Raw genomic sequence first — 12,411 nt, 5'->3', positions numbered from 1 at the left:
CATAATAACTTAAAGAGAAACTAGGAAACATAATACTAATCAAATATGGGAAATCTGCCCAGCCATAAATCAGCCACGTTTTTGGACTTTCAGGGCTCCAAAACAGGCCCAAAATAGCTAGAAATAAAGCTTGAGATGTCACGAACATAATTTTAGAAGGCCTCAAACCCAAAAGACACCATCTTGGATGCCAAAAAGCCCAAATAAACTTAAAACGTCACTTTGACAGCAATGTGTGCTGCTTTTTTATTTCACCGCCATAAATTATCCGCTTAGTAGAAAAATCTGAAACTTTGATACGAACAAGTCCATAGACTTACGAACATCCTCCAATTGGAATCACTCCAAAATTCGTCCATTTGATCACTTGAGGAAGTCAAATGTCCTACATTGAAAATATAATTCAAGGTATCAAAATTTCACCAAAATAACCAACAAAATATATAGTATAATATCGACTCCTCAATCAGAACTATGAGAATCTGGCAACCATGACGCAAATTTATTTCTGGGATCTTTGAACAGCTAGTTCAACTTTGGTTGCACTTCTTATCCTGTTTTACACAACCTTTGGACACATGAAGTCCATCACACAGTAATTAGCTCTCAGCTAGATCTGTTGTGAAATTTTTCACAAATATAGCATCTATCTTTCCTTGGTAATTTGGGGATAGTATTTAGTAATTTGATTAGCTTAATGACATATTCTATACTGTTCACAATTTGAAGAAACCTCGATAATACGAGGGATATTATATGAATTAGGAAAAGAGAAGTTACATCCAATTATGTGACATGAACCTTAGTCCTCAGAGAACAATTAAAACAAAAAAGTCAAGAAAAGAGGGAAGACGTCGAACCCAACCTCTCTAAGACAAATCTGAAAAAGGTATGGTAAGCGCCTCCGTGCACTATTTAAAAGTCAATTTATTCTGCCTATTAAGAACTACAGAGCTCAAGGCTTATGATTTGAGCGACTTTATGCTTCCAATGATGGAGAAAACGAGGACGAAAAGTCCCAGTATAGTCGAACTGCCTGTCCAAAGGTCCTTGAAGTAAACTCGTTTCAGGGTCGCCACATGACGATTCCAAAAATTCTCATAGTGCCTGTTAAGCTGTTTACAGATGTCAGCATAGCAGGATTTATCCTCCATAATCTGCTCGCAAAGTCTATTAACCAGCTTTGCCACTGCTTCGTTGCTGCCCAGCATGTTAACAATAAGTTTGTTCTCAACCAGCAAATCAACATCTTCTACAGTGTCCACAAGTTGATCCATGAGCATAAAGTAATTGCAGATATAAGGCTTGTCCGGGTACAAAAACTGCTCCAAGGCCATGATGTTTCGAATAACGCACTCTGTCTCATCCTTGACACAAAACTGTGCAAGCTTCAAGTTCATATTTCGAAAACATGCCAAGTTCAACTTGCATTTAGTAGGCTTGTCTCCTTTTATGATAAAGTATCCGTCTTCTCGAAGTGGCGTAAACTTCACCCCTGCTGCCCTCAGCTTCCTTACAGCATATATATTTTTTATAGGACAAGTATTATGTTCAAATGTCATTTCTTCTTGAGGACATAGAAAATGTCTTACCAAATCAGTGAAGTGTTTTGGTTTTACCCCATTCACGGATTTTCCCTTGCTGTAATCTTTGAAGAACTCGCAGGTAAGCTTAAGAAAGGGATGATCAGGGACAGGTTCGGCTTTTGGAACATCTATACAATCAGGGACAGGTTCGGCTTTTGGAACATCTATACAAAGATCACCGAAGCGGACCAGAGGGTAGCATGGCAAGCAGTACTGCTGGTCATGATTGGCACTGCTGTTTCTATGAGCCTGTTCATGTTCCTGTGCTTCTTTGGAATGAGGGGAACAGGAGGCAGGCACCGCAAAGTCATATAGCTCTTGAAGAAGAGAATACGGAAGCTGGTTTTCAAACAGTATTAGTTCCTGCTCTACAGCTTTCCTCAGCCACGGTGATCTTAAAATGTAATCGTTTTCATGATTTTCTGTTTCTTCAGAGTTCATCAAAAAGAGCTCAATGATGAAGCAGGCATCGACCACAATTATGTCAACAGGATCTTTGTCAAGCTCAATGGCCCCTGCATAACAACGAAGAATGTGTTCTTGACGAGCCTTGATGAATTTTTTTAGTGCAACGTCCTTCTTCAAACAACGCGCGGAAAAATTCTTGTAGTACATATTTTTGTGGGTCTCCATGTCCTTGAGTTCCGGCTTGCCATGGTGGAAAAGGCCGATTGATAGTAACTGAGGAGTGTATGCTGCTTCGTTTACTTTGCGAAGTTTGCTGGGGACCCTGTAGATACACCACTTGTCTGGCTGGTCCAAGACTAGTACATGGTCATGGAAATCTTGTTCGCGATCATTTGTCTCCGCAATTTGTGGTGTTGTCTTTATCCTTCTGAAAATGACAATCAGTAAGGTAACAACAATTAGTACTTCTGGACATAATTTCCGTGGTAACTCTACTACAACAGCATTCGCTGTAAGAAATCATTTATTACTTTCTTTTTATATGAGGAGAAGGATAAATATTATGTGCCTACAAGAAACTAAGTGGGTTGGTAGTAAGGCAAAGGATCTAGAAAACTCAGGGTTTAAACTTTGGTATTCGGGCACAAATAGAACGAGAAACGGTGTTGGCATCATCGTGGACAAGACCTTGGTACAAGATGTTGTAGATGTCAAGAGGGTAGGAGATAGAATCATGGCAATCAAGATTGTAATAGGACAAGAACTTATCAATGTGATTAGTGCGTACGCACCTCAAGTAGGGTTGGATACGAGTTCGAAGGAGAAATTTTGGGAAGATCTTGGAGACTTGGTGCAAGGAATTGCTCAGACGGAGAAGTTATTTATAGGAGGAGATTTAAATGGACACGTGGGCAGGGTGACAGGCAACTATGGAGGTTTTCATGGTGGCCATGGTTTTGTGGAGAGAAACGAGGATGGGGAAGCTATCTTGGATTTTGCAATGGCATATGATCTCTTCTTAGCCAACACCTTCTTTAAGAAGAGAGAAGAACATGTGATCACCTACAAGAGTGGGTCGTCAAAAACACAAATAGATTTTCTTCTAATGAGGAAAGGGGATCGTATAACTTGTAAAGATTGCAAAGTTATACCAGGAGAGAGCGTGGCTAATCAACATCGCTTGTTGGTGATGGATGTACATATCAAAAGAGTAAGACAAAAGAACAAGACTTGGAAGTGCCCAAGGACTAGATGGTGGAATCTAAAAGAAGAAAAACAAGTCATTTTCAAAGAGAAGGTAATCACCCAATGTGTGTGGGATAGAGAGGGGGAAGCTAGCCAAATGTGGGATTCCATGGCTAGTTGTATCCGAAAAGTAGCAAAAGAGATATTAGGAGAGTCCAAGGGCTTTGCCCCACACCAAAAGGAATCTTGGTGGTGGAATGAGGAGGTACAAACAAAGGTGAAGGCTAAAAAGGAATGTTGTAAAGCCTTATACAAGGAGAGGACCGATGAAAATGGTGAAAGGTATAGAAAAGCGAAGCAAGAGGCGAAGAAAGCTGTCAGAGAAGCTAAGTTAGCGGCTTACGACGATATGTATAAACGACTAGATACCAAAGAAGGAGAGTTGGATATCTATAAACTATCTAGAGCAAGGGAAAAGAAGACAAGGGACCTAAACCAAGTGAGGTGCATCAAGGATGAGGATGGAAAGGTTCTTGCTACAGAGAACGCGGTTAAAGACAGATGGAGAGGTTATTTTCATAATCTTTTCAATGAAGGACATGAAATGAGTGCTTCTTTAGGGGAGTTGAGTAACTCAGAAGAGTGTAGAAACTACTCTTTTTATCGTCGAATCCGGAAGGAAGAAGTGGTTGTAGCTTTGAAGAAGATGAAGCATAAAAAAGCAATAGGCCCAGACAATATACCAATCGAAGTGTGGAAAGTTTTGGGAGAGACAGGTATAACATGGCTCACTGACCTTTTCAATAGGATTTTGAAAACGAAGAAGATGCCAAATGAGTGGCGAACGAGCACTTTGGTGCCTATCTACAAGAATAAGGGCGACGTACAAAATTGCATGAACTATAGGGGTATTAAGCTAATGAGTCATACAATGAAGCTCTGGGAGAGAGTCATTGAGCATAGATTGAGGCAAGAGACACGGGTTTCGGACAACCAATTCGGGTTCATGCCAGGGCGCTCAACCATGGAGGCAATCTATCTCTTACGAAGATTGATGGAAAGATATAGAGATGGGAAAAAGGATTTACACATGGTCTTTATAGATTTGGAAAAAGCGTATGATAGGGTCCCAATAGACATTCTTTGGAGGATTTTAGAGAAGAAAGGAGTACGAGTAGCATATATCCAAGCTATAAAGGATATGTATGAAGGAGCAAAGACTGCCGTAAGAACTCATGAAGGACAAACCGAAAGCTTTCCCATAACTGTAGGATTACATCAAGGCTCATCCTTAAGTCCTTACCTTTTTGCGTTGGTAATGGATGAGTTAACAGGACATATTCAAGATGATATTCCTTGGTGTATGCTTTTCGCAGACGATATAGTGTTGATAGATGAAACTCAGGAAGGGGTAAATGCAAAGCTTAACCTTTGGAGAGAAGTGTTGGAATCTAAAGGTCTTCACCTAAGCCGATCAAAGACAGAATATATGGAGTGCAAGTTCAGTGCAAATGGAGGCCAAAACGAGTTAGGGGTGAGGATCGGAGATCAAGAAATACCAAAGAGCGACCGTTTTCGTTACCTAGGATCTATCTTGCAAAAGAACGGAGAATTAGATGGAGATCTCAACCATAGAATACAAGCTGGATGGATGAAGTGGAAGAGTGCATCCGGCGTGTTGTGTGACCGCCGTATGCCACTGAAGCTCAAGGGAAAATTTTATAGGACTGCAATAAGGCCAGCGATGCTGTATGGCACAGAATGTTTGGCGGTGAAACATCAACACGTACACAAAATGGGTGTAGCGGAGATGAGGATGCTTCGTTGGATGTGTGGGCACACGAGAAAGGATAAGATTAGGAATGAGGATATCCGGGGTAAAGTAGGAGTAGCCGAAATTGAAGGAAAGATGAGAGAAAATCGGTTACGGTGGTTTGGACATGTGCAAAGAAGGCCTACTGACGCTCCGATTAGAAGATGCGACTATGGGACAGAGGTTCAGGGCCGAAGGGGTAGAGGAAGACCTAGGAAAACTTTGGAAGAGACTCTAAGAAAAGACTTAGAGTACTTGGATCTAACGAAGGACATGACACATGATCGAGCACAATGGCGTTCTAAGATTCATATAGCCGATCCCACTCAGTGACTTGGATTTTCCAAGTCTCCAACCGAGAAGTTTTCCTCACTCGGGAAATTAAGGGAACACTACCCCAACCTACATGCTCCACTCAGAAAGCTTCAATATACAAGCTTCAACAAAAGAAAATTCAAAGAACTTAGCGAAGAAGGCTTTGGTGTATTTAACACAATACGTTGAAATGAAGGAAAGCTTATTTATTGATATCCCCGATAAGCTACAAATATGTACATATACATGAGTCAAAATAAACACACAAGAGGGAGCCTTCACAAAGGTTGCTTAGGAGAAGTCTCAGCAGTCGGTAGAGCCCCAGAAAGAGAAGGCACCGGAGGGGGATCATTTGGAGCCTCAGTACTGGACAGAACCCTAGAAGGAGGAGGCATCAGAGGTTGATCATTCGGAGCTTCATTACGCGGTACAGCCCCAGAAGACGAAGGCAATAAATGCCTTTGGAACAAACCCACAAATCTCTGATGATCAAGTAAAACCTGACCATCAGTTTCCTTCATTTGGTCAAGCTTCCTCTTCATGTTTGTAGCATAGTCATGTGCGAGCCGGTGCAACTGTTTATTCTCATGTTTGAGCCCTCTAATCTCCTGTTTGAGACTCATCACTTCAGCCGCCAATGATTCAACTTGGCGGGTTCGAGCAAATAGGCGTTGGGCCATATTAGACACAGAACCTGCACACTGAACACTGAGAGCTAGCGAATCCTTAACAGCTAACTCATCAGATCGTTTGGAAAGTAGTCTGTTATCTTTGGGAGTGAGAAGGTTCCTGGCCACCACCGCAGCGGTCATATCATTCTTCATCACGGAATCCCCAACGGTAAGAGGACCAGTAGGGGAGACGAAGGATGGGCGCCATATGTTGTCTGGAGAAGGCGGGGCTGCCTCTTCAACAAGGTTCAAGTCAAAACGACGGTCGGAGGGGCCAGACATTTTCAAAGGTGTTGAAGAGAGAAGAGGTCGGACAAATCAAGATCTTAGAAGTGCAAGAATGAAGCTTCTACTGGTGGAGATTCAAGTGTGCTTTGGAACTTAATGCCAGCCCCTATAAAAATCTGCACTCGACGGAGCTTCAGAAATCGAAGAGGCGCCTGCTCAGAAATCGAAGAGGCGTTTGCTTTCTCAAAAGCTGGGCTGCTTAGAGATCACGAGGGTTGATCTCAAAAATCAAAGAGGCGTTTGCTTTCTCAAAAGTTGGGCTGCTCAAAGACCACGAAGGCCGATCTCAGAAATCGAAGAGGCGCTCGTTTTCTCAAAAGCTGGGCTCCCCAGAGACCACGAGGGCCGATCTCAGAAATCGAAGAGGCACCTACTTTTCCAGCCTGTCACACGCACACTCAGCTTTACGGAAATTATGGGCATTCTGTCGAAGACTTCTGGGGAAGTAGAAAACACATGAATCTTACTGTTCAATCACCCACTTCCCACACGCAACAATAGCTCATGGGTACCACAGATAATTTTGCCAAAGTTCTCTGCCAAAGTTGAGCACGTGAAGCTTGCAGCTCCCACTACATCGCTCTGACCAAGAAGGGTAAAAGAATAGCAAAGAAACAGCACTAACAAAGTTTAGACCCATAAATTTTGAAGGTCTAGCTACCATATTATTACCCACAAGGGTAAAGGAACAGTACCACTGCTGGATAATTGGAAAGTCCCTGTGTGTCAACCTCTGTGCTTCGTGGCAAGGTAGACTAGCAAACATGCCCAACCTTTACTCACATTCGAGAAAACACTCCCAATAAGATTGCTTGCTCCAAAATCGAAGAGGCACCGTCCTCCGAATCTCGAGAGCCAGACTCCCAACATGACTACTTTCTTAAAAATCGAAGAGAGGGTAAAGGAACAGTACCATTGCTGGATAATTGGAAAGTCCCTGTGTGTCAACCTCTGTGCTTCGTGGCAAGGTAGACTAGCAAACATGCCCAACCTTTACTCACATTCGAGAAAACACTCCCAACAAGATTGCTTGCTCCAAAATCGAAGAGGCACCGCTCTCCGAATCTCGAGAGCCAGACTCCCAACATGATTACTTTCTCAAAAATCGAAGAGACACTACTCCCCGAATCTTCGAGAGCCAGACCCCCAGCATGATTGCTTTCTCAAAAATCGATGAGGCATCGTTCTCCGAATCAATCGAAGAGGCGCTCGCTTTCTCAAAAGCTGGGCTGCTCAGAGACCACGAGGGCCGATCTCAGAAATCGAAGAGCCACCTACTTTTCTAGCCTTGTCAGCACCTGTCACACGCACACTCAGCTTTGCAGAAATTATGGGCATTCTGTCGAAGACTTCTGGTGAAGTAGAAAGCACATGAATCTTACTGTTCAATCACCCACTTCCCACACGCAACAATAGCTCATGGGTACCACAGATAACTTTGCCAAAGTTGAGCACGTGAAGCTTGCAGCTCCCACTACATCGCTCTGACCAAGAAAGGTAAAAGAATAGCAAAGAAACAGCACTAACAAAGTTTAGACACAAATTTTGAAGGTCTAGCTACCATATTATTACCCACAAGGGTAAAGGAACAGTACCACTGCTGGATAATTGGAAAGTCCCTGTGTGTCAACCTCTGTGCTTCGTGGCAAGGTAGACTAGCAAACATGCCCAACCTTTACTCACATTCGAGAAAACACTCCCAACAAGATTGCTTGCTCCAAAATCGAAGAGGCACCGTCCTCCGAATCTCGAGAGCCAGACTCCCAACATGACTACTTTCTCAAAAGCGAAGAGAGGGTAAAGGAACAGTACCATTGCTGGATAATTGGAAAGTCCCTGTGTGTCAACCTTTGTGCTTCGTGGCAAGGTAGACTAGTAAACATGCCCAACCTTTACTCACATTCGAGACAACACTCCCAACAGGATTGCTTGCTCCAAAATCGAAGAGGCACCGCCCTCCGAATCTCGAGAGCCAGACTCCTAACATGATTACTTCCTAAAAAATCGAAGAGACACTGCTCTCCGAATCTCGAGAGCCAGACCCCCAGCATGATTGCTTTCTCAAAAATCGAAGAGGCATCGTTCTCCGAATCTCGAGAGCCAGATACCACAGACCACTTTTTCAAAGTGCTCTGACAGAGTTAAAACATGTGAAACTGGTAGCTCCCACTACCGTGCTATGACCAAGCAGGGTAAAGGAATAGCATTACTACTTGTTGTTAGGGAGACTCCTATATATGTCGACCTCCATCCCCAACGGACAGGCAGACCTGTAAAAATGCTCAACCCTTCATCATATCTGAGAGGGCACTCCCACCGAAGCCTTTCGAAATATTCAGCTTTCTTTCCCCCCGATAATACCTCTGCAAACAAGCTATACTAGAGCAAGAATATCTCATATCATCAGGGTTAAAAGCAAGAGTATCCCATATCATGCTTTTTCCCTGTCTTTTCCTTTGGCCTTGTTTTTACCTGCAAGACAAGGAGAAAGAGAGCAATCAGTCAGCACTTGGAATCAAGCTTCCAGCCAGGAACTGACTGCCTGGAACCCCTTACCTGATTACTTACCTGGCATTGCTCTCGAGTACTCATCTTCAACATCTTATGTTTCCAGAGAAGATTCCGCATCTGCTTGAGGAACAGATAGGGCAAGTGCGAAGGATACAAGGAAGCATGTGGAGACAAGCGTAACAGCACACGTGCCGATACATCCATTACTCTGTCAAAAGCAAAAGTATCCCATATCAGCAGGGTGGAACGTACTCTAGATTTGATGGACTTGTTTTGACCCTCAAATTCTTCAGTCGGCCTTATACTCTGGAGGAAACCAGAAAACCCTCCAGCTCAGTTCAAGAATAAGCCTGTGGAAAGTTACTTCTTCAAAAGAAAAAGTATCTCATATCATCTCTTCTCATTTTTCTTCTCTTTATCCTTCATGCTGCTGCAAGATGGGGAGAAGGTGAACAATCAGTCGGATCTCTGATTGCTTACCTTGTCTGTCACCTCTTTCAGCAGACCCCCTAGCTCGGCGACTTGGGGGACTCCTACTACATGGTTTGTATCGCGCTTGACCAAGCCTGAAACTACAAGTAAGCTTCAAGTGAAATTGATACATTACCTTGTGCATCTCCACCAGTTGAAGATACCACCCCTGGATGGAGGAAGAGTACTTCCAGAGAAGATGCCACATCTACCTATGAGACAGATAAGGCAAGTCAAGACGACACCACACTCCGATACTTAGAAGTTTCGTGATTACGAGATCATTCTCCCACAATATTTCCTAATGTCATTTGTACTAAATCATTCACTTGTACTCACTAAAGGAGAGCTTGAACCTATGTACTTGTGTAAACCCTTCACAATTAATGAGAACTCTTCTATTCCGTGGACGTAGCCAATCTGGGTAAACCACGTACATCTTGTGTTTGCTTTCCTATCTCTATCCATTTATATACTTATCCACACTAATGACCGGAGCAATCTAGCGAAGATCACAAAAAGCAACCGTTTTCGCTACCTAGGATCTATCTTGCAAGAGAACGGAGAATTAGATGGAGATCTCAACCATGGAATACGAGCTGGATGGATGAAGTGTAAGAGTGCATCCGGCGTGTTGTGTGACCGTCATAGGCCACTGAAGCTCAAGGGAAAATTTTATAGGACGGCAATAAGGCCAGCAATGTTGTATGGCACATAATGTTGGGCGGTGAAGCATCAACACGTACACAAAATGGGTGTAGCGGAGATGAGGATGCTTCGTGGGATGTGTGAGCACACGAGAAAGGATAAGATTGGGAATGAGGATATCCGAGGTAAAGTAGGAATAGCCGAAATTGTAGGAAAGATGAGAGAAAATCGGCTCCGGTGATTTGGACATGTGCAAAGAAGGCCGACTGACGCTCCGGTTCGAAGATGTGACTACGGGACAGAGGTTCAGGGCCGAAGGGGTAGAGGAAGACCTAGGAAAACTTTGGAAGAGACTCTAAGAAAAGACTTAGAGTACTTGGATCTAACGGAGGACATGACACAAAACCGAGCGCAATGGCGTTCTAGGATTCATATAGCCGACCCCACTTAGTGGGAAAAGGCTTTGTTGTTGTTGTTGTTGTTGTTGTATTCATACTATAATTGGCAGGCATGAAAACATTTGATGAAGAGATGAAAACCATATTACACGAAAATAATTTGTCACTAAAAAAAATAAAAAATTCTTGCAAACCTTAGGTTCTTCCGGCGATAATTCGTGCTTGCACCCCTGATGAAAATTTTGGGCCTGGCAGGATAAAAAGAAGTTTAGTGGTAAGTAGATGACATGCATTCTACTAACTATTGATTAAAACTTGGTAATTACCTTATTAAATTTTAACTCACGAGTGTTGCCCTAAATACATTTTTGGTACCTGCTCAAATCTACTAACACACTTGCTGACACTCTCTATTATTTAGAGTAGCATTACCCTCCGAAAATTGCTTGAACAATCCCAGGATTGTATAAAGTATTGACATTTACGATTTATACACCTGAAAAATGATTGTACGGTACCTGGGGAGACTGAGAGACTTAGAGGTGTTGAAGGTGGGAGGATGTGGTGGAGGGTTAGGCTTTGGACTACTGTACTCCGCAGTCTCCTCCCTTGTTTTTTTCCCTTTTCTGACCATTGTTCTCTTGGGTCCCTGTAAGTGAAAAGCAACTCCATATTTCATGAAAAATTAATAGCTTTTTACAAGTGACACAAATTTAATTGACCACACATCAATATCCTTGTATATGGATTCTTACAAATTCAGACCATGCCTTACAACATTTGTTTTATAAAAATGCAATTTAATTGTGATTTTTTGTTTATTTATAAATTTAGTAACTAGTTAACATTGAAAAAACAACGCGGACGTGAACATTGGGTAGGCCACTTGGCCTAAACAATGTACTCGCCATCTTTCACCCAAGTCGAATTCCCTCCCTTAAAGATCTCCGAAAAATACTAGTTTCCATTGAACTATGTATCAGTAGTTCAGATTTCTATATATACTATCCATGTTTATCATTGCATGAATGATTTAAAACTGATAAATATTAATTTGCAAGCAATGATCTTTCACTAAACGCTGAAAAAAATGTGTAAACAGAAATATATTTTATATAATTTAGCAAAAAATGAAAACTTGTTGTAAATGATGGGTATGTTTGCCCACATGTGTATAGTAATGTGTATAGTAAAGTATCACATGTGTACTATATACTCATAAGCTAAATAGTAATGTTTTGTAATTTTCCATTGAAGTAGCTCTATAAATAGAGCAATTCAATTGTGCAAAGATTAGTGAATGAGAAGAAGAAAGAAAAGAGAAATATATCTAATAGCAATAATATACATTACTTCCTCTGCAACAGCTTGTGTCGGTATATTACTCTGCAACTGCTTCGTTCCTTCACCGAGTAAAGGTTATCTCTCTATAAATTTTGCCTATTTATAACACGTTATCAGCACGACTCTCTAATCTTTTTCTCATTTCCTTTCACCGAAAGAAAAAAAAAAAAAATGTTTCCTCTAAGGTTTTTTCTGTTCTTCTTCTTCCTCTCCCTCAATTGCTGGGTATACCCTCGCGAAGAACTGTTTGCACCATGTTTACTTCTAGTTCTCCAACTAACTGTCACTTATATCTTTGATTTCTTGTTTGGTGTAGATATTGACTACTAACCCACTGATTATTTATGCAATCCAAGATTGTGCGGTTCTATCGCCTATCTTGGACTGCAGATCTAATTTTACTGCAAATTTTAAGTGGAGCGGTATAATCGCCCGCTCTATCCTGCATATTTAAATTTTCCCGTTATTTAATTTTATTGCAATTTTAGGTGGTGTGAAATAATCACCCATCCTGCTTTGCATATTTAATTTTATTGCAATTTTAGGTGGTGCGGTATAATCGTCCACCCTGCTTTGCATATTTAAATTTTATTGCAATTTTAGGTGGTGCGGTATAATCGTCCACCCTGCTTTGCATATTTAAATTTTATTGCAATTTTAGGTGGTGCGGTATAATCGTCCACCCTGCTTTGCATATTTAAATTTTATCGTAATTTTAGGTGGTGCGGTATAATCGTCCACCCTGCTTTGCATATTTAAATTTTATCGTAATT

At 41.8% G+C, this 12,411-nt stretch overlaps 1 protein-coding gene across 1 annotated transcript; it reads right to left on the bottom strand.

Moving 5' to 3' along the window:
• Nucleotides 1-722: 722 nt before the first annotated feature.
• Nucleotides 723-10,937, bottom strand: LOC126610195 (UPF0481 protein At3g47200-like). The gene is made up of 3 exons (XM_050278191.1): nt 10,813-10,937; nt 10,489-10,542; nt 723-2,421 (listed from the first exon to the last, which is right to left on the bottom strand). The coding sequence occupies exons 1-3, from the start codon at nt 10,926-10,928 to the stop codon at nt 963-965; spliced, it is 1,629 nt and encodes a 542-aa protein (XP_050134148.1). The 5' UTR covers nt 10,929-10,937; the 3' UTR covers nt 723-962.
• Nucleotides 10,938-12,411: the final 1,474 nt, after the last annotated feature.

The sequence above is a fragment of the Malus sylvestris genome, chromosome 2 (assembly GCF_916048215.2).
Source record: "Malus sylvestris chromosome 2, drMalSylv7.2, whole genome shotgun sequence".
In the NCBI taxonomy this organism is placed as follows: Eukaryota; Viridiplantae; Streptophyta; class Magnoliopsida; order Rosales; family Rosaceae; genus Malus; species Malus sylvestris.
This window is presented reverse-complemented; position numbering and strand designations above follow the sequence as displayed.

Excerpts from the sequence above, each read along its gene's own strand:
- LOC126610195 (XM_050278191.1), bottom strand. The coding sequence starts at position 10,928 with ATGGTCAGAAAAGGGAAAAAAACAAGGGAGGAGACTGCGGAGTACAGT. Across the intron at positions 10,543-10,812 it reads AAGTCTCTCAGTCTCCCCAG|GCCCAAAATTTTCATCAGGG; the intron begins GTACCGTACAAT and ends TTATCCTGCCAG. Across the intron at positions 2,422-10,488 it reads TATCGCCGGAAGAACCTAAG|AAGGATAAAGACAACACCAC; the intron begins GTTTGCAAGAAT and ends TGTCATTTTCAG.